General features: G+C 37.1%; 1 protein-coding gene across 2 annotated transcripts in view; it reads right to left on the reverse strand.

Annotated features, from left to right (window-relative positions):
- The window catches only part of KIF15 (kinesin family member 15), a 68,397-nt gene that overhangs the window by 17,669 nt on the left and 29,070 nt on the right, over window positions 1-21,658 (reverse strand). For both annotated transcript variants that reach the window (XR_001155500.2, XM_012770347.3), the window contains exons 14-26: window positions 21,433-21,610; window positions 18,278-18,419; window positions 17,402-17,543; window positions 12,944-13,141; window positions 12,025-12,132; window positions 11,502-11,607; window positions 9,746-9,911; window positions 7,899-8,049; window positions 7,607-7,692; window positions 6,538-6,607; window positions 6,078-6,164; window positions 4,973-5,077; window positions 4,041-4,163 (exon numbers count right to left, since the gene is read on the reverse strand). Coding sequence is in view for 1 of the 2 variants with exons in the window: in XM_012770347.3 (XP_012625801.2) it covers window positions 4,041-4,163; window positions 4,973-5,077; window positions 6,078-6,164; window positions 6,538-6,607; window positions 7,607-7,692; window positions 7,899-8,049; window positions 9,746-9,911; window positions 11,502-11,607; window positions 12,025-12,132; window positions 12,944-13,141; window positions 17,402-17,543; window positions 18,278-18,419; window positions 21,433-21,610 (1,662 nt within the window). In the remaining variant the exon portion in view is untranslated. The remainder of the gene's footprint in view (window positions 1-4,040; window positions 4,164-4,972; window positions 5,078-6,077; window positions 6,165-6,537; window positions 6,608-7,606; window positions 7,693-7,898; window positions 8,050-9,745; window positions 9,912-11,501; window positions 11,608-12,024; window positions 12,133-12,943; window positions 13,142-17,401; window positions 17,544-18,277; window positions 18,420-21,432; window positions 21,611-21,658) is intronic.

Raw genomic sequence — 21,658 nt, forward strand, 5'->3', positions numbered from 1 at the left:
CCCGTCTCTACTATAAATAGAAAGAAATTAATTGGCCAACTAATATATATAGAAAAATTAGCTGGGCATGGTGGCGCATGCCTGTAGTCCCAACTACTCGGGAAGCTGAGGCAGCAGGATTGCTTGAGCCCTGGAGTTTGAGGTTGCTGTGAGCTAGGCTGACGCCAGGGCACTCACCCTAGCCTGGGCAACAAAACAAGACTTTGTCTCAAAAAAAAGTCTCAGGAAGTAGTTTATAAAAAGTGACACAGAGAATTAGAAATCCTGTAGGTTGCATATATAATTCCTATGGGTGCAGTGTATGTAATTCCTACAAAAATTAGAGCAGAATCTGTTTATCCTCCCTTTCCTTTCCAAATGTAAGTTTATATATGCATATACATATATATACACATACACACCCTACCACACACACTTAAAAATTTGATATATCACAAACGCTTTTCCCTGTACTCATTCTTTTATTACTTCATTCGCTAAAAATCCTAGTGGGGGCCGGGCACGGTGGCTCACACCTGTAATCCTAGTTCTCTGGGAGGCCGAGGCGGGCGGATTACTCAAGGTCAGGAGTTCAAAACCAGCCTGAGCAAGAGCGAGACCCCGTCTTTACTATAAATAGAAAGAAATTAATTGGCCAACAAATATATATAGAAAAAATTAGCCGGGCGTGGTGGCGCATGCCTGTAGTCCCAGCTATTCGGGAGGCTGAGGCAGCAGGATTGCTTGAGCCCAGGAGTTTGAGGTTGCTGTGAGCTAGGCTGACACCACGGCACTCACTCTAGCCTGGGCAACAAAGTGAGACTCTGTCTCAAAAAAAAAAAAAAAAATCCTAGTGGTTGTTGCTGATATACAGTAAAGCTATTCTTTAATACTTAATTTCTTTTCATATTTCTTAGGAAAATTTTATGTCCTTAACAGTTATTATATATTCTTCCCTAAGGTTTTTATACTTTTGATTGTTTTTGAGAATAGAACTTTTTAGTTCCATTATATTGTTAAATGGCTATTGATAGTATACAGTAAATATATTTTTAAGACTTAATTATAACTGATTACTAAACTCATTATTCTAATAGATATTCAGGCAATATTTTGGAGTTTCCACATAGACATTCATATCCAACTGTAAATAACAATACACTTTCTCTCAGTTTTTATAATATTTGTGTCTCACTTACTGTTCTCATCTTATTGTGCTGGCTAGGAACTCATATTGTTGAAAAACATCAATGTATAAACAATTTGAATGATAATTCACAGGCCGGGCTTGGTGGCTCACGCCTGTAATCCTAGCACTCTGGGAGGCCGAAGTGGGAGGATTACTCGAAGATAAGGAGTTCAAAACCAGCCTGAGCAAGAGCGAGACCCCGTCTCACTATAAATAGAAAGAAATTAATTGGCCAACTAATATATATATAGAGAAAAATTTAGCCGGGCATGGTGGCACATGCCTGTAGTCCCAGCTACCAGGGAGGCTGAGGCAATAGGATTGCTTGAGCCCAGGAGTTTGAGGTTACTGTGAGCTAGGCTGACGCCACGGCACTCACTCTAGCCTGGGCAACAAATCGAGACTCTGTCTCAAAAAAATAAATAAATAAGCCGGGCGCGGTGGCTCACGCCTGTAATCCTAGCACTCTGGGAGGCTGAGGCGGGCGGATTGCTCAAGATCAGGAGTTTGAAACCAGCCTGAGCAAGAGCAAGACCTCGTCTCTACTATAAATAGAAAGAAATTAATTGGCCAACTAATATATATATAAAATTAGCCGGGCATGGTGGCACATGCCTGTAGTCCCAGCTACTCGGGAGGCTGAGGCAGGAGGATTGCTTGAGCCCAGGAGTTTGAGGTTGCTGTGAGCTAGGCTGACGCCACGGCACTCACTCTAGCCTAGTCAACAAGCGAGACTCTGTCTCAAAAAAAAAAAAATAAATAAATAAATAAATAAATAAATAAAAATAAATAAATAAATGATAATTCACAAACCACAGCCATAAAAGTGAATTTTAGCTAATAAAGACAGAAAGTACAAAGGGAATGTTAACTGGCTACTTATGGATTGATTCCAGTTGAATCTAAAATACTTCAATATTCCTAGTTAATATAATCTTTAGGGAAGAAATGACAGAGACAGAAGGAAGGAAATAAAGATGGAAGAAGGAAGAGCTTTTAAGTAAACTGCCATGAGTTTTCTTTCATGATTCAGCTACTCCCACTCAAATAGCTAGATTTCTCTTTTTATTTTGGCAACAGGCAATATAGAACTGAATTTTACACATTTTATACATTGTATAAGACTTTAGGTTGTGGCTTTTGAGTACTAACTGTTCAACTGGTCCCCTAAAACTAGTCCCAGCTAACATGTAGTGAGCAATTTACAAGGTGTCAGATAGTGTTCTAGGACTTTCCATGTATTCCTCATTTCATCTTCGCAACACCTTATGGAATAGGCAGTACTGTTATCTCTATCGATGTGGCAAATGAAGCACAGAAAAAAATTTAACTTCCCCAAGGTCACACAGCCAGAATTCTAACTCCAGAGCATGTGTTCTTTATAACTTCACTATTCTACTCTTATTTTCCTTTTATTCTGATTTTAGTTGTCTATTTTAACCTTTTTACATTGTTTACATGTTAACATCTTCAAATCCTTTCTAGGATGTAGCAGGATATAAATACAAATTACTGGGTATATGCACCTTGGATATCTATTCCCACAGGTTCTCTAAGTTCAAAACTGGTAATGTATAAAATACATCTTATTAATTTTCCCTGGGCCTCTATTCTCTTCATCTTAGATGTATGCAGAACCACCTTTGGTCTCTCAGGCTAGAAACTTTGGTGCCCACTCTGTTTGCTCCCTTCACAGCATGTATCCAACTGGACACCAACAACCGTCAGTGGTAGTTCTAAACACTTCTGGCTCTATCTCACCATCCCCACTAGCACTACTTAGCTCAGATCTCAACACCTCCTGTCTGGGTTCGGAGTCTATGCAGCTTCAATTTCCTAAAAGATACAGCTGATACTACTCAAACTTACTACACAGGCTCAGCCTGTCTCCATCTCAGCTCCTGCGTCTCAAGCTGGCCACCCTGACTGCTTACTGTGCTAGAGACACTCCACACAGATACGCACTGCCAGGCTTCCCTCCCTGGCAAAGTCTTGTATGAATACTATCTCCTCTGGGAAGCTCTTTGGGATTTCCCCAAGCAGAATTACTCCCCTCCCTCCCTTTTCTGTGCTTTCAGGTCATTTATTATATCACAATATGCATATTTCTCAAGCTACACAAGTAATAGTGTTCAATTTTTCTTCCATTCCCAAATGTCTGGCCAGGTACAGGTTGTACAGCAGGTGGATTCAATAAATACTTGTTGGTTTTATGGATAGCATAGTTTAGCAAAAAAACCCCAAACAAACCAAAAAACCAACCAACCAACCAACCAACCAATGAACCAACCAAATACCCCTTATATCTAAAGCAAATACAGAACAGTTTTTTTTTTTTATGGCCAACTAATTTCTTTCTATACAGAACAGTTTTAATAATGGGTTGTCATCTGTTTGAAAAAAGGGAAGACTAAAAGTATACAGGATTTGCCTAAAGTATCTCTGGAAGGATATACAAAAAACTGGTAACAATGGGTGATTGGGGATAGGGAGGGGTAGGAGGAACCGTATATTTTTCTGAACCATGTGATAGTACTGCTTAATTTTTTAAAAAGGTAAATTTATGTGAACAACAAAAAGAAAATCTTTTAAACATCTAAGTGAATGCAATTTCCACTCTGCTCTACTTATGTAAAGGGTGGTCAATTATAGAAACCTTAACATGCTGTCAGCACAAATGAATGAAAACAGATTAACTAGATGAAAAATAATTTTAGTAGTAACTATTAATTGCCTGACCACCCTAGGGAAAAGTAGCTCTAATTATTAATTACTCCTTTAAAAATCTTCTATTTATTCACTAATAACCTCCACACACAAATAAACAAATCTATTGACAAGTAACAGGCAAACAAAAATTCTTAACATCTACCTCTATATCCTCAGAGAGTATTCTTAGCCTAAGGGTTTCTTTCAGATCCAGAATATCTGCTTCTTGCCTCTTGATCAACGCTTTGCTCTCTTCTTTGTCAACCAAAGCAGAGTTGTATTTGCACTGTAGAAAATAAAGTCATGAAACAAGAGTTGTCTGTTTTATTATCTGTTTATTTGTAGATTAAATATTAATAATGAATCTGAGTTCCAAGGTGATGACCAGATCAACACAAGTTAATTCAATAAATATTTGCTGAAAGAATGTAAGAACAAATGTGAAGAAAAATGGAAAAAAAATCTGTTTTTGTGAGTTTTCCATCTTAGTCAAGAGACTGCCTCCAGAAATAAACATGGAGAACAGCAATCTCCTAGAGTAGAGGAGTGAAGAACATTGACAAAAACCTTTGTCTTGACTCAAGCAGAAGAGAAGGCATCAACATTCAATATAGATATATGCTGGCAAAATAAGTAGTTACTTTAGGAAATGACATTACATCCATTATTGGAGAAACAAACTCATTTTCTATATGATTAATGTCTCTGAACTTAACTAAAATGTGTGATTTTTTTTTTTCTCAAAGCAACTAAGGAAGACCACATCACCCTTAACCATCACAGCCAACAACCAGTCTGTTTCTTATTCAGTTTATACCAGCAATTTCTAAATGGTGCACAGAGAACACTATCCCAGGTCCGTGAAATCTGAGAAACACTGTAGTCTGCATTGCCTCCCGGAGATGCATACTACACCGTGGCATAACAAAGGCTCTGCAAGTCCTGCAAATACAGAAATCTGTTGAGCTTTAACTAGTATTTCCAAACTTCTCTGACCACAGAATCTTTTTCCTGGTGGAGCATTTGTTAATCTCTTGAGTCTATAAAGTGTCTCATGTTCAAATTTAACATCAAATTTAACATTGTTAAACTTACATTTATGTCCTTCAGTTCTTGCTTTAGAATGTCAATAGTGTCCATTTTGTCACAGACTGATGTTCTTAGCTCCTGGATCTGATTCATAAGGTCAGTCACAACTTCCTGACGAGGACAGAAACAATATTTTCATGTCCAAGACATTCAAACAGAGGTAATTTTTAAGTGACAAATCATTTACCTTTACTAATGGCAACATAAGAAGTCAATTTTATTTTAGCAAAACATCATATCATTATTATCATGATATCATTATTATCAATTTATATTTTAATGGATTTATGCTATTTTACCTAATGATTTGCTTTGATTTTAGAATGAATACGAGTTAGACACATAAGGATTTTATACCTAATTTTACACTTGGATATTCTTTTTATTTATTTATTTATTTTTTTGGAGACAGAGTCTTGCTCTGTTGCCCAGGTTAGAGTACCATCGTGTCAGCCTAGCTCACAGCAACCTCAAATTCCTGGGCTCAAGCAATCCTCCTGCCTCAGCCTCGCAAGTAGCTGGGACTACAGGCATGTGCCACCATGCCCAGATAATTTCTATGTATTTTTTTAGTAGAAACAGGGTCTTGCTCTTGCTGAGGCTGGTCTTGAACTCCTGACCTCAAGTGATCCTCCCACCTCGGCCTCCCAGAGTGCTAGGATTATAGGCGTGAGCCACTGTGCCCGGCCTATTTTTATTATTTTTGTTAAAGTCAACTCCGGGCATTTGAGAATTTGTAAAATGGGACTTAGAGTCAACAAGAATGGGTCACACTAATATCAGCATCCTAGTTAAAAGAGTTAAAATAACTCTTTACAGGGTATTAGTAATAAAAAACCCAAGATTAAAAATGTGGTAGTAAACAGTACTCTAGGACATATTTTAGAAGCACACCGTCCTGAGTAATATAGTAGTTTGCACCTGAAGTTATGTGGAAAATTAAGAGGAAGACTTCATTCTCTAGCAACCTTGGAAGATGAACTGCCTAACTGCATACAGAAATGCTAGCTATCAGTCACCCTGGAGGTACAAGATGGGACAGGAGAAAAGAAAGTTAAACTAGCACTTATTAAAAAAAATACAGAGGGATAGAGCTTCAAACTCCACCTACCTTGTGAGAATCTCTAGACTTTTCCAGAGAACTAATCACTTTTTCAGTAGCAAGCAAGCTCTCTTCTAGTTTCTGTACTTTAGCCATCTATGGGGAAAAATAAATATTTTTAGAAAAAATTAAATCACAAAGTTAACCTCACTACACATTGATAAATTGAAATCTGCTTTTCATATTATAGAGATTACACTAGGATGAATACTTGAAAATAATAAATTACGTTGAAAGACAATGATTTTGTGGTCTCTACCATGAGATAACCAACAAATTATGCTTATCGCCATCTGGGAGTTAAAAAAAAACACAACAGTTGAAAAATAATAAAACCAGCCCCAAATTCCACCTTTAAAAAAAAATTAATTTCTAATATCCCAAAGCTGAAACCATTTTTATAATAAACTTTAGACATCAGGAATAAAAGTTACTTCAAGGTCTTGAATTAGAGTAATAGGAAATTTACCTGCTGCTCACACTTGGCCATTTCTTTCTGTTTCTCCTGACGTACAGCCTCAAGAACTTTTAAGATTTCTCTGGAAGAGAAGAATTATCTTTTACCCCTGACTTTATGAAATGGACACAGAAACTGAGTCAGTACAGAAGAGATTAAATACAATGCAAATGAACTTTATTAGGCACATACTTGGTGTGAGGCATTATATTCTAGTGGAGATCAGAAATTTGAACCCATTTCTTCAATACGTATTTAATGAAAACTCATTTTTGTACCATGACTGTTTATTTTTCTTCAGAGTGTTTTGTATTCCCTAACATAACATATATTATATAGTATTTGTTTAATATTACCTGTTTCCCTGTGTTAGCATGTAAAATCCACAAGAACAAGGAAGTGTTGTTCACAGTTTTACCTCTAAATGTGCTGGCATTCACCAGATCAGTGCCTGGATTGTTCGATACCATTAAACGTTTGAATGAATGAGTAAATGTCAACTGCCTGCCTCCCAACTAGATGTACATTCCACATTCACCACTGTATACCCAAGGCTTAGAGAAGAATCTAACTCATAGTAAGAACTCAAATATCTATTGAATAAAGAAATTCTTCTAATTAGAGTCATTAACAACCTATTTGCTGAGACTAAGAGACTCGCTGAGGTTATTAAGGAAACGAACTTGAAGACAGAGGGAAAGAAAGATAATGGACCAGGACGAAAAAAGAGCAGCTAGAAAAAGAATAGTAGAGACAGAAATAAAAATCAGTCTCTACCTTCCAATAATAAAAGGAACATTTGGAAGTCATCTTACATAGACTGTGATTTATTTACAGAAGGCCCAAAGTTCTGATTACTCCTGACTGCTATTCATTTAAAAGTACCATAGCTAGTTCTTGAATGTTTTAAAGAATTAAGTTTCTCTACATAACCATTTATACAAAAGAATATGACATTCATTTTGGAATGCTTTTAAAAAATAACTCTTTACAGAGTATTAATAAAAAAAAAAGCCAAGATAAAGAATGCGGTAGTAAACAATACTCTAGTAAACTTAAGGAAAAGGTAAATAGCACTCACTTAGAATTATTTTCTTTATCTTCTTCAAACTGTAATGATAATTTGTTATTGCGTTCTTTTTCTGCTTCAAACAGCTCCATCAAATTCTAAAAGACAAGGTTATATTAGACTTTAAGTAATTGTCACCAGCAATATGTAGTCAACAAACATGTCAGGTACCTTCTATGTGGCAGGCATTGTGGGCAAGTACAGATAGTTAGGGAGAGGTCAGAACACTCCTTGCCCCACACTCAAGAGAACAATCACAGACCCAGGACAAATTCACCAATTACCAAAACCCCTCTTAACTTACATTCAGATCAGATTTCAGAGTTTCATTTTCTTTTTTGCAGTTTTGGAGGTTTTTTGAAAGTTGGTCAATTTCAAACTTCATTACTTCTTGTAAGTTGTCATAGGAATCCTGTAGGCAGGCTTTCCTCTCAAGTAGCTTTTCATTTTCTAATCTTTATCAGAAAAAAATTTTAATATATTAAATTTATATTATACTTATATAAAATATTGTATTATAAATATTTGATATTTTTAATATATTAAATGTAAACATTTAATATATTTCTGCTAGTCAGATCATCTGCAGTAAAATGTATCCCATCTATAGTCTATTCTCAACTTACCTAAGCCTTGACTGATGGTAATACTTCTCATGGACTTGTGTGAAATGCCCATAATCCACAAATATATGAGATACACTGGACTACAGAGCAGTTTGATGGAAAAGGCAGGTAGGAACATTGTTAATATATTAAATGTAAACATTTAATATATTTCTGCTAGTCAGATCATCTGCAGTAAAATATATCCCATCTATAGCCCATTCTCAACTTACCTAAGCCTTGACTGATGGTGATACTTCTCATGGACTTGTGTGAAATGCCCATAATCCACAAATACATGAGATACACTGGACTACAGAGCAGTTTGATGGAAAAGGCAGGGCTTCCAGTATACCCATCATAACAGCATATTGTACTTGACAGAGATTTTCTTTTTTTTTTTTTAAACCACACTGGAGCTGGGTGAGATGGCTCATGCCTCTAATCTTAGCTACTCCAGAGACCGAGGCGGAGGATCACTTGAAGCTGGGTGTTTGAGACAAGGCTGAGCAACACAATATAGTGAAACCCTGTCTCTTAAAAAAGAAAAAAGCAGAACCATACTGGGCAGGCCCAACAAAAACATACATATAAGTGAATTTGGTCTGCAAATCTCAAGTTTTCTTCTTCTGAATCAATTCCTTGCTCTGTATCCAAAAACACTCAATAGCTACAGATTTTTTTATTTTTGGAGACAGAGTCTCAACTCTGCCTCCCAGGTTAGAGTGCAGTGACACCAGCCTAGCTCACAGCAACCTCAAACTCCTGGGCTCAAGCGATCCTTCTGCCTCAGCCTCTCAAGTAGCTGGGACTACAGGCATGTGCCACTACATCTGGCTAATTTTTCTATCTTTCTGTAGAGACAGGATCTTGCTCTTGCTCAGGCTAGTCTCGAGCTCCTTGGCCTCTCAAAGAGCTAGGATTATAGGCATGAGCCACTGCCCCTCTTTACATCTTAGATTACTTTCTATTTCAAGATTACCAGCACCCGACTAACCAGCCAGCTTCTGGCGAGTTACTGTGCAACTGTGCACAATGGTGCACAGTAACTAACCAGAACAGTAACTAACGAGAACAACTATTGTTCTGGTCTACCTTACACTGTCCCTTTTTTCTAGTAAGAAGACATCTTTCCCTGCAGAGCAGGCACATTACTATGTTGGCCCAATGTCATCTCAAACCCTCAGTAAATGGTACAAAGGTGAGCAGATGACTCAAGCAAACCAATTTAAATTTTCCCTGGATTAATATCTGGCTGTTGAGAGAGAAGGGTTCTTTGCAGGAGTTCCTTGTCACACAGAGGAAATAGTAGGAGAGAATAAGAGCAACATTGAGGGGTGGGGAGAGAATACTGACAATATTGTTTGACTCAGTCTAGTTTGTCTCTGAAACCAAAATCACCTCTGGGGTTTCTCAATATTGGGAGCCAATAAATTACCTTTTCTATTCGTTTAACTACTTTGAGTTGGGTTTATAACACTTGCCACTTGAAGTAGTCCTAGGATATGGCAAAATCAGGAAACTTGAAACCATAAGAGAACTCTACCTGACGTTATCTAGTTGAAGCTGTACATGCATGTGTCTTTCAGCAAGTTTGTTGAGTTCTTGCTCCTGATTCTCTTTGAATGAACTATATTCCGATTTCACTGAAGTAAGCTCCTTGTCAGCAGAATGAAGAACTACTCGTAGGTCATGCACCTCACTTTTCAAAACTAAAAAACAAACAGAATAAATTCTTAACAGGTTACGAGAATTTTTTATAAAACAGGCAAATTGCTGGGCACAATGGCTCATACGTGTAATCCCAGCAACTCATGAGGCTGAGGTAGAAGGATCATTTGAGCTGAAGAGTTTGGGACTATCCTGGACAACATGGTGAGACCCCCATCTCTTAAAAAAAATTTTTTTTAATAAAAAATTAGCTGGGTATGGTGGTGCACACCTATAGTCCCAGCTACTTGTGAGGCTGAGGCAGAAGGATCTCTTGAGCCTAGGAGTTCAAGACTGCAGTGAGCTATGATTGTGCAACTCTAGCCTGGGCAACAGAGCAAGGCCCTGTCTCTTAAAAAAAAAAAAAAAAAAAGCAGGCAAATAAATTTGATAGGTACTATTCCCACAATCAGCAAAAACAAGTTGAAGAGATCATTTTGAGTAAAGATAGTGAACAATTAATTGGCAGGTAACTAAGAACACTGAGGTTTCTTTTTTCTTCTTCTCTGTTGCATATGGTTTTTGGTACAATTTTACTGAAAAAGGATGAGTTAACATCTGTCCCTGACTTGCAGGTCACTTGACATTTCTAGACTTCTACTGTAGAATGTGCATCAAAACTCTTAATATAAAGAAAAAAAAAATCAAAAGGTTTAACATATTTTAAGTGCCCTAATGTTAATTATTGAAAATACGTTGGAAATGTACCAGAACTTTTCAACATGGGTTAAATAGTTCGGGTCTTTATTTTTTTTCAACAAATCCCATGACAGATTAAAATACTTCTGGTTTTCTAAGGAAACCCCAGTTATAAATAAAATTAAATAATTTTTTAGATCAAAGAAAATAGAATGGCTGTCTTTTGTTTGAGCTTTATTAAAGCTACTGCAAATACTACAAAATAAACCGAAAAAACTAGGAATCAAATGATACTCCCACATCTATAAATATGTACAAACATATATATAACTTATGCTTTGTCAATATTAAAACACTCATGAATTCAGGATACTTCATTTTTAAAGCAGTTTAAAATTTTAAGCAAACATTTGTATCATTTGTTTGTGGGAAATCCTAGAGAAAATTACATTTTATGATATATTACTGTTACTTACTACTGCCATACAAACTCAAGTCTGGTCATCTAACAAGAAAACAACCAAACAAGAACATAGAACTTTTTTTTTTTTTTTTTGAGACAGAGTCACACTTTGTTGCCCAGGCTAGAGTGAGTGCCATGGCATCAGCCTAGCTCACAGCAACCTCAAACTCCTGGGCTCAAGCAATCCTGCTGCCTCAGCCTCCCGAGTAGCTGGGACTACAGGCATGCGCCACCACGCCCGGCTAATTTTTTCTATATATATTAGTTGGCCAATTAATTTCTTTCTATTTATAGTAGAGACGGGGTCTCACTCTTGCTCAGGCTGGTTTTGAACTCCTGACCTCGAGCAATCCGCCCCCCTCAGCCTCCCAGAGTGCTAGGATTACAGGCATGAGCCACCGCGCCTGGCCAACATTTTTTTTTGTGAGTAAAAAGATACTGAGTTACAATATTTCTTCAGGTCACAAAACTCTTAATTGTTTAAACTTACAGTCATTCTTAGTTTCAGTGTCTCGAAGCTGCTTTTCAAGGATATTCAACTGTGAGAGAAGCTCTTGCTGCTGTTTGGTCCAATCAGTTCTTTCTGATGTGAAAAGCTTTGAGAAAGAGATACACTTACTGGAGAAGGAATTCTAGCATGCTAAGATGCACTCCAAATCATTAATTTCTTTGTTTTTAAAGTCTAGTTTTAAGGTCTCTCAAAATTGGCTCTCCCCATAAACTATACTGAAGATGATCAACAAAGTAAAGGATCACTGCAAGAACACAGACTGCCATCTTGCTTTCTTCTAAACACATAGCAAGGGATCCATTTGCACTACAGACTAAGTGGGCCAGAATTCAAACTATGCATGTCTGCCTCATTGTCAGAGAAATATGCTAAGTAACAAAGTAGAGAATACAACTCAAATAAGCCTTGACTAAGTCTGTGTGAAGACATTTTTCTCCTTTAATACTGTTACTTTGAGGATATGTTTCATACATTTTCTGAGGCCATGCTCTTTTGGTCTTACCTCCTGCACTTGGGTAGAATGATGTTCCAGTTTGTCAACATGCTGCTGAAGTTTTAGGTTTTTGTGCTCTTCTTCATCCAACTTAACTTGAAGAGCACTCATTTGTTCCTGCAACACAAAAACTTCAGTCATCAAAACATTTTTAATGGAATTCCCAAATATTCCACTACTTGTTTCATATTAAAGAGACAAAACAAAACAAACTCAAAAACCTCATATGAAGAAAGGTATCAAAGGCCTATTTGGAGCCAGAAAACAATGTCAAAAGACTATATACTAATGATTTCTCATGTTTTAGAATTATACTTGTGGTCCATCAAAGGAGATCATTTGAAACACAAAGGAAAGAAATGGTTAAAATTAAATCTTAGATTAAATCATAGAGCCTTCTTAACACTTCTAAGAGGCTTCCTCAGGCTACATGGGGTCACCTCCCCAGAAAGACCTCCATGGCCTGGAAAAGGCAAATTATTGAATTTGGGGTGGTCTGGCCCACTCCAAGTTTTACTGGATGGTAGAAAACCATTTTTGAAAAACATTCAAATTTCACATAATTGCAAACACACTAAAAGCTGTCTAAAATTTGATCTGTAATAAGATTCTTTTAACTTTCTTTAGCAGATACAGCACTGTGACATATTATTCATATTCCAGTTATGGAATTTGAAGCTAGTAGGAAACTGATCATTTTACACAGAGGAACCAAAGCCCTTAGAGACTGGAGAATGACTTGCTAAAGATGGCAAAGCAAATAAAAAAACAAGAGTAGGCTGATTTCCAAGCCAGAGATGTTTACACACTCACACTTAAAAAGGTAAGATTTTAATATTAAGCAGGTTTGAACTATATAGGAATTAAAATGATAAACAAATTTATTTAAATGAATGTCTGAGTTATTTTTTCTAGAACTAAACATTACCTGCACTGTTCTAAGCTCTTCGGAAATGGCCTCAATAGCTTGTTCATTCATCTCAGGTGGAATTGGCTCATTTAATATATCATTATCTAATAAGCTAGAATTATGAGTATGTAGACAGCCAGAGTTCCCCATTTCAGGGCTTAATTTTGGTACGAGTCGAGAACGAAGCTGATAAGCCTTGGTTGGTGTAGTTATAATCTGCATCAAAAAATGATTATAGAAAACAACATTAGCATACATGAAAAAAAGAGCATAGTTATTAGTAATTTTATGAACAGAGAGTATAAAATTGAAATTTTATTCATCAAAAGGAGAAAGTGCCCTTGATAAACAGCTTAGAAATGTCCCAAGTGGAAATGAATTTATTAATTCAATGCAGTCCCAAGCAAAATTCTAATACGATTTTAAAAAATGAAACTTGATAAGCTGATATCCAACTATATACAAAGAATAAATGTACAAGAGGCCAGACAATTAAAAAGAGAGCAAATTAGGGAAACTTCTCCATCTGATATAAAAATACATTATAAGGGTTTGGTAATTAAAACAGTATATTATTAGCATATGTATGATCAAATAGAACACTGGAAAAAAATACAAAGTCCAGAAATAGAATGATTTATGCATAAAAATTTCAAATTAGGCCGGGCGCTGTGGCTCACGCCTGTAATCCTAGCTCTTGGGAGGCCGAGGCGGGCGGATTGCTCAAGGTCAGGAGTTCAAAACCAGCCTGAGCAAGAGCGAGACCCCGTCTCTACTATAAATAGAAAGAAATTAATTGGCCAACTGATATATATATAAAAAATTAGCCGGGCATGGTGGCGCATGCCTGTAGTCCCAGCTACCCAGGAGGCTGAGGCAGAAGGATCACTCGAGCCCAGGAGTTTGAGGTTGCTGTGAGCTAGGCTGACGCCACGGCACTCACTCTAGCCTGGGCAACAAAGCAAGACTATGTCTCAAAAAAAAAAAAAAAAAAAAATTTCAAATTAGTGAGAAGAACATAAAATATTTTTTAAAAAGTTAAATCCTTTTCTCATACTATTCAAAAATAAAAGAACAGACCGGGCGCGGTGCCTCACGCCTGTAATCCTAGCACTCTGGGAGGCCGAGGCGGGTGCATCCCTCAAGGTCAGGAGTTCGAAACCAGCCTGAGCAAGAGTGAGAGTCTGTCTCTACTATAAATAGAAAGAAATTAATTGGCCAACTAATACATATAGAAAAAATTAGCCAGGCATGGCGGCACATGCCTGTAGTCCCAGCTACTCAGGAGGCTGAGGCAGGAGGATTGCTTGAGCCCAGGAGATTGAGGTTGCTGTGAGCTAGGCTGACACCACGGCACTCACTCTAGCCTGGGCAACAAAGTGAGACTCTGTCTCAAAAAATAAATAAATAAATAAATAAATAAAAATAAATAAAAATAAAAACAGATGCACAAACACTTCAATGTAAAAACAAAATTAAAGGCATAAAAGTCACAAAGATGAAAATCAGTAAGCCTGGCTACATCAAAATTTTTAAATTTCTATATAACAAAAGCATCACATGCAAAGATGAAAGACAAGCAACATGATGGAATGATATCTTGGCAATATACATAACAAAAGATTAATACATAAAAACTCCTACAAATCAGAAGAAAAGGATAACCAATAGGAAAAGGATATACAAATGGACATCAATGTATGAAATAATATTTGACCTCACTAGAAATAAGGGAAATGAGAATTAAAACCATAACAACATTTTTCACCCATCAGATTATCAAGCATTAAAGAGCCTGACAATGACAGCTACCAGGGACAGTGCAGGGAAAGAATGTGTGTACCTATACCTAGGAAGGCACATGGTGTAGCCCCCAGGAGAGAACTTCAGCAGGACTGGCTCAAATGCTAAAACATCCTAAAACTACAACTATTCCTTTAATAGAAGCTACCCCAGAGAATGCATACACTGGAAACCATCTAAATAAGCCATGAGTCATCCAAAACATAGAAGTCTAAGTTTAAAATGAGGTAGTGTTCTAGGTACCAGTTAATGTGGAAAGATCCAAGGCATAACTCCAAGTTAACAAAAACATATTGCAGAATAATAAATGTAGGATGACTCCACTTTAAAAAATAAATAAATAAATAACCAATCTATGAAACAACCATATGTGTTTTCTCAAGTCTGTACATATTTACTGTACAAAATGCTAACAAAAAGATTAAATTACCTTTAGGGATTGGGTATAAAAAGCTAGATTAGACCCAGATTGGCAATGGTGCTCAAAAGGAATTTTAACCTTAACTGTCCATGTATCTTTTTTTTTTGAGACAGAGTCTCACTCCTCTGTTGCCCGGGCTAGAGTGCCGTGGAGTCAGCTTAGCTCACAGCAACCTCAAACTCCTGGGCTCAGGCAATCCTACTGCCTCAGCCTCCCGAGTAGCTGGGACTACAGGCATGCACCACCATGCCCAGCTAATTTTTTCAATATATTTTTAGTTGGCCAATTAATTTCTTATGGGGTCTTGCTCTTGCTCAGGCTGGTCTTTAACTCCTGACCTTGAGCGATCCTCCTTCCTCCGCCTCCCAGAGTGCTAGGATTACAGGCATGAGCCACCGTGCCCGGCCTATGTATCTTTTTTAAATAAAGAGAAGGTATTCATAAAGTACTCATACAATTAAACATAAGCAACAACAACAAAGGATCTAAATTGCTATGCCATTCTTGGTAAACCTCCTAATCCTCTTATAGTCCTGTTTGCTCAGTTATAAAAGGAATAAGTAGAATTAGAATGCCACAGTGCTTCAAGCTCTCTAATTCGGTTGTGCTAAGGGGATATAGGCATAGGATTATAAGACATTTGACAATATTCTACAAGTACTTTAAAATAATTTCCTACAAAGATTTCAAAGCTCACCTTTTTAAAAAGAAAAAAAAATTCTACCTTTATAAGAGAAAATAGCATTTTCTAGGTTAAATGGATCATGATATATCCATACAATAGATTCTTGTGCAGCTGCCAAAACAAATCGAAAGCCAAAAAACAAACAAAAAAGGAGAGAAACTTCTTTTTTCCCTGTAGACATGGGACAAACTCTAAAATACTATTTATGTTTAAAACACACATACACCCCAACCATAAAATGATGTATATATTATACTACTATTTGTATAAAATAAGGAAACACTTTGTGACATTGACTTGATGACACAGATTGCCTCCAAAGAGGGTCTTGATTGGCTGGAAGGATAGCAGAAAGAAAGACTTGGCACTGAATGAATACCCTTTAAAAATTTCAGTCATGTAAATTATTCAAAATGAATAAAATTAGTTTTCAAAGTAGTTTTCTATTAAGTGACACAAAAAGCATCACTGTTAAAAATAACCATTACAAATAAACATTCATTCATTTATTTTGAGACAGGGTCTTGTTGTGTGGCCTGGATTAGAGTGCAGTGGCATGATCATAGTTCACTGCAATCTCAAATTCCTGGGTTCAAGTGATCCTCCTACCTCGGCCTCCCAAGTAGCTGGGACTACCGGTGTGAACTACCATGCCCAGCTAATTTGTCTATTTTTTGTAGAGATGGGGTGTTGATCTATTGCTCAGGCTGGTCTCAAACTCCTGGCTTCAAGCAATCCTCCCACCTTGGCCTTCTGAAGTGCTAGGATTACAGGCATGAGCCATCATGCCCAGCCAACACCTATTTATTTTTTAAGTTTAAGATGTATAAGGAAAGTTTGTTGTTGTTGTCGTTGTTTTAAGAGATGAGGTCTCGCTCGCTATGTCGCCCAGGCTAGACCTGAATTCCTGAGCTCAATTTTCCCACTTCAGCCTCACGAGAAGCTGGGACTACAGGCGTGGGCCACCATACCTGGCTAAATTTTTTTAAACCTTCAGAGAATTTTATACAAAAGTTAAAATCAGCATTAGTATCAGCAACAACTCCTGATCCTTTTACTTGCCTTACATGTTTCCCTTTCTCTCGCCCATCCTTAGATGTTCACACATTTTCTTCTTTTATGAGGGATATGGTTAACCTCTCCTGTTATTCCCACTGTCACCTGTGATCTAGGATTTCTATTTTTCCACTGTAATCTTTGAGCACATGTCACATTATAGCAACAGCTGCCATTTACTGAGATCTACCAGGTTCCAGGCACTATACCAATGATCTCATCTACTGCTCTAGAATCCTACAATTAAATTACCTTCACCCCCAATTTAGAGAATAGAATAAGCTTCAGAAGTTAGGAAACCTGGCCTAAAGATAGCAGATTAGAATTAGATTCCAAATGCTAACTTCCTTCCTACCCCACCCTGCCATCAGAACACTAGGACCACTGTGACCCTAGTATTAACTGCCTGCCAGGGAGTCTGTGCTTGAGATAAATCATGAAGATTCTGTCCCTTATTAATAAAATGAGATAGCACTGATTTAAGATGGAAGTATTGCTTCACATTACCTACCTTAATTGTTTCAGCATGAATTTTATTCAGCTGAGAAACTTCTTGCCTCTTGCAGGCTTTTGTTGCTTCCAAAAGGTTTTCAAGATTAAGGTTTGCTTTTTGCAAAGACTGAAGTTCTGATTCCAATTCTAGCTGCCTTTTCCTAAGAGATATTGTAAAACTGAGTACTTCAGGTAATAATGTCAAACATTTGTAGAGTAATTTATAGATTCTGCTTTCAAATAACCTATAGTTATCTCTTTAAATCTGAGAAGTATGCTCTCAGATTATTAACCTCGTTTTCCAAATGGGTAAAATACAACTCAGAGATTGATGAATGTTTAAGGTATTCAACTAGTAATGGTAGAGCTCAAATTCAAAAGTCCAAATAGTTCATGATGATACCATATGTGATGTTATTTTTAAAATAAATATTTCATTTTATTTTAAGGTAGGATTAATCTTAGTTGTAATATAAATGTAATTTATCCTTGTTTTCTTTTACACAATTAGAATCAAGTAAGAATATTAATAAACCTATAATTTCTAAAATTCTTGATTTAGTTCATAACAACTGTGATTTAAATTTAGCAACCACCTATCGCTTCTCAGCCTTTTGGCTAAGATCAAGTGTAAATTTAGCAACCAAAGATTTCGAGATGAAGAACTTGAGTTCAATAGATACTGATCTCAACAGAAGAGTATTGCTTAAGACATTTGTATCATCTAGCTCATTAAATATATTATTAAAGATCTAGAAACGAGCCCCTTTTCATGTCAAAATAGTTGCTACTATGAGAGTCTATAATAAAATGCCCAATTAAATGATCAATATTAACACTACAGCAAATGAACACTAAAAAGAAAATAGCACTTGCATGTGTATTTACACTTTACCTAGTAAGTTCTTTGAATTCTTCATATTCTTGCTTCGAATTATTCACCTCTGTCTGAAGTTGTAGGAGTTGTGCTTTTAACTTCTCAGTGTTTGTGAATGAACATGGCTCTTTCTGAGCTTTAGGAGAAAATCCTTGTTGACCTGATAATAAGGAAATAACTTCAGTCTTTTTTTTCTTTTTCCTAAAGACAGGGTCTTGTTATGTTGCTCAGGCTGGAGTGTAGTGGCTATTCACAGGCATGATCAGAGACTACTACAGCCTCAGACTCTGGTCTCAAGTGATCCTCCTGACTCAGCCTCCCAAGGAGCTGGGACTACAGCTGCATGCCAGTTTGCCCAGCATTACCACCTTAATCTTTGAAAAATAAAAATAACAATACGTTTTCTAAGTTCTCTGCCAGGTATCAATTTTAAGCCATGAGGAAAAACAAGAAATGAATTGGAAGGTCAGCCCTAAAATATAAGTGCCCATGAAAGAAGATTAGAAGTCATGTTTAAAAAGCAGAGAGGCCACAGGATGGGAGAGGCATAGTTAATTTAAGGCAACACCTTTTCCATTAGGGGAAATAGCAATGATTGGAGTACAATTTGCATAATGCTAGAAACATTGGTAGTTGAATCTTACAGGAATTAGTGCTAGCAGATAATGTTAACAGTCAAGAACTATTTAGATTCAGTTTCATTGTTTTTCTTAAAAAAAAAAAAAGAACTATTTAGAAAAGGAAATAGCAAGGGCGGCAAGTGGAAAGAACCTGGTATCAGCTACAAAGGAGAAAACAAATTTTCAGGGATTGCTTAGAAGATCGAATATATTGAAGAGAGTCCACCTAGTTTCAGCATTAGAATATATCATGTAAAAGGTGTTTAGAGAATGACAGATGTTTAAACAGTGGTGGAATTAAAAACAAAATTGCTGTTAGTATCTTTTGAAGGTAGTAAGTCAAGATACTATCGAGGCCAACATGGTCAACAAATTGTGAACACCGTAGGGAAAAGTAGTTGAAATAAAACAGAAAACTGAATCTCAGCTTTGCATCTAAAATCTTGATCTCTCACAACTGCAAAGATGTGGAATCAATCTAAGTGCCTATCAATTCATGAGTGGATGAAGAAAATGTGGTATAGGTAACACAGAGTACTTATTCAGCCATAAGAAAGGAATGAAATAATGTGTTTTGTAGCAACTTGGATGGAATTGGAGACCATTATCCTTAGTGAAGTATCTCAGGAATAGAAAAACAAACACCATAGGAGCTAAGTGATGGGAATAAAGAGATATAAAGGACATTAGAAACCAAGAATTGGGGAGGGAGTAGAGGTTGAGAAGTAAAAACTTAGCTATTGGATACAATGAACACTATTCTGGCAATGGGGACACTAAAAGCCCTGACTTAAGCATCATACAAGGCATCCATGTAACAAAAACATTTGTACCGCCTCCTAATATATTGGAACTAAAAAAATAAAAATAAATAATAAAAAATAAAATCTTAGTCTCTCTAAAACCCAAATACTGTGAATCCATCTTATTCTTTAATTTAGTCGTAACACAATGGAAGGCTTAGAAAAGGAAAATTTTAAAAGCAAAAAGAAGGTGTTATTTATGAATGCAGAATAAAAAGATTAGAATGTTTGAGATTTCAACCTAACAACAAAGGATGAGCATGAGGATGATAAAAGACCATTAAAATACTAACTCTAAGGCCGGGCGCGGTGGCTCACGCCTGTAATCCTAGCTCTCTGGGAGGCCGAGGCGGGCGGATCCTTTGAGTTCAGGAGTTTGAAACCAACCTGAGCAAGAGCGAGACCCCATCTCTACTATAAATAGAAACAAATTAATTGGCCAACTAACATATATACAAAAAAATTAGCCGGGCGTGGTGGTGCATGCCTGTAGTCCCAGCTACTCGGGAGGCTGAGGCAGAAGGATCGCTTGAGCCCAGGAGTTTGAGGTTGCTGTGAGCTAGGCTGACGCCACGGCACTCACTCTAGCCTGGGCAACAAAGTGAGACTCTGTCTCAAAAAAAAAAAAAAAAAAAATACTAACTCTAAGAATGAGGCAAACACAGACTTTGTTATCAAATTCCATGGAATTAACACCATTAGCTGCCAAGCCTGTAAGTTAGAACTAGTACTTAGGAAACCACTTTTCACAGAGTAAAAGCAATCTCATGAAAATAACATGTAACTAACAGACTGCATACATTGGTAGCCACAACACAAGGACCAAACACTGGGCTGGGTGGATGGTGAATCTGACCCCTCTGACATCTCTTACATTGTATAGCCCTTACCACACTGATTAAACATTTAAACTTCTACATTTATTCATGTTTGATTAGTTAAGCACTTTTCATTTCAAATACTTTAAACAGGAAAATTCCATTTAATAAAAATTAAAAGTAATAACTGAATAAATCTTTGTCAATAAAATAGAGAAATATCAGTATTTTCTTGCTATGTCTATTAGCCTACATAGTTTACTACTCTGTGATTTTTTTTTTTTTTTGAGACAGAGTCTCACTCTGTTGCCCAGGCTAGAGTGCTGTGGTGTCAGACTAGCTCACAGCAACCTCAAACTCCTGGGCTTAAGGGATCCTCCTACCTTAGCCTCCTGGGTAGCTGGGACTACAGGCACATGCCACCATGCCCGGCTAATTTTTTCTATATGTTTTTAGTTGTCCAGCTAATTTCTTTCTGTTTTTTTTTTTTTTTTTTAGTAGAGACAAGGTCTCGTTCTTGCTCAGGCTGGTCTCTAACTCCTGAGCTCAAACAATCCTCCCACCTCAGCCTCCCAGAGTGCTAGGATTACAGGCATGAGCCACCGTGCTGGGACTACTCTGTGATTTTTGAGGAAAAAAAGTTCAGTAAATGCCTTTTTATACCATAAAAGAATAAGTACGTGTATAAGAAAGTAGCATAGCAGGTCTGGAGTCTAAAAGGAAGACCCTAACTCAAGGCACTGCGCATGTTTTTAAACGGGCCCTCTGGTCAGGTCCAGTGGCTCATGCCTGTAATCCCACAGCTTTGAGAGGCTAAAGCCATGACTGGGCCACTGCACTCCAACCTGGGTGATGAGTGAGACCCTGTCTCTCAAAAAAACCCAAAAAATAGCCCCCTTTTACAATGCATGTATATAATAATCATTTCTTACTTTTATCATTTTTCTCTGTGCCACACAATTCTAAGAAAGCTTTTTCTAGTTTTGCAATGGTCTGGGCATCTATTTCTTGGGCTCTTTTCACGGGCTCTAATAATCGAAGTCTTCTATTCTCCTCCCTGAGGGAATGATTTTCCATAGCATACTTGGCAACTCTGGGGTGGTGCTCTATCTGTAAATAGAGAAGAGTTACACGCATTATATATTTATAAACATTTCC

The sequence above is a fragment of the Microcebus murinus genome, chromosome 1 (genome assembly GCF_040939455.1).
Source record: "Microcebus murinus isolate Inina chromosome 1, M.murinus_Inina_mat1.0, whole genome shotgun sequence".
Classification (NCBI taxonomy): Eukaryota; Metazoa; Chordata; class Mammalia; order Primates; family Cheirogaleidae; genus Microcebus; species Microcebus murinus.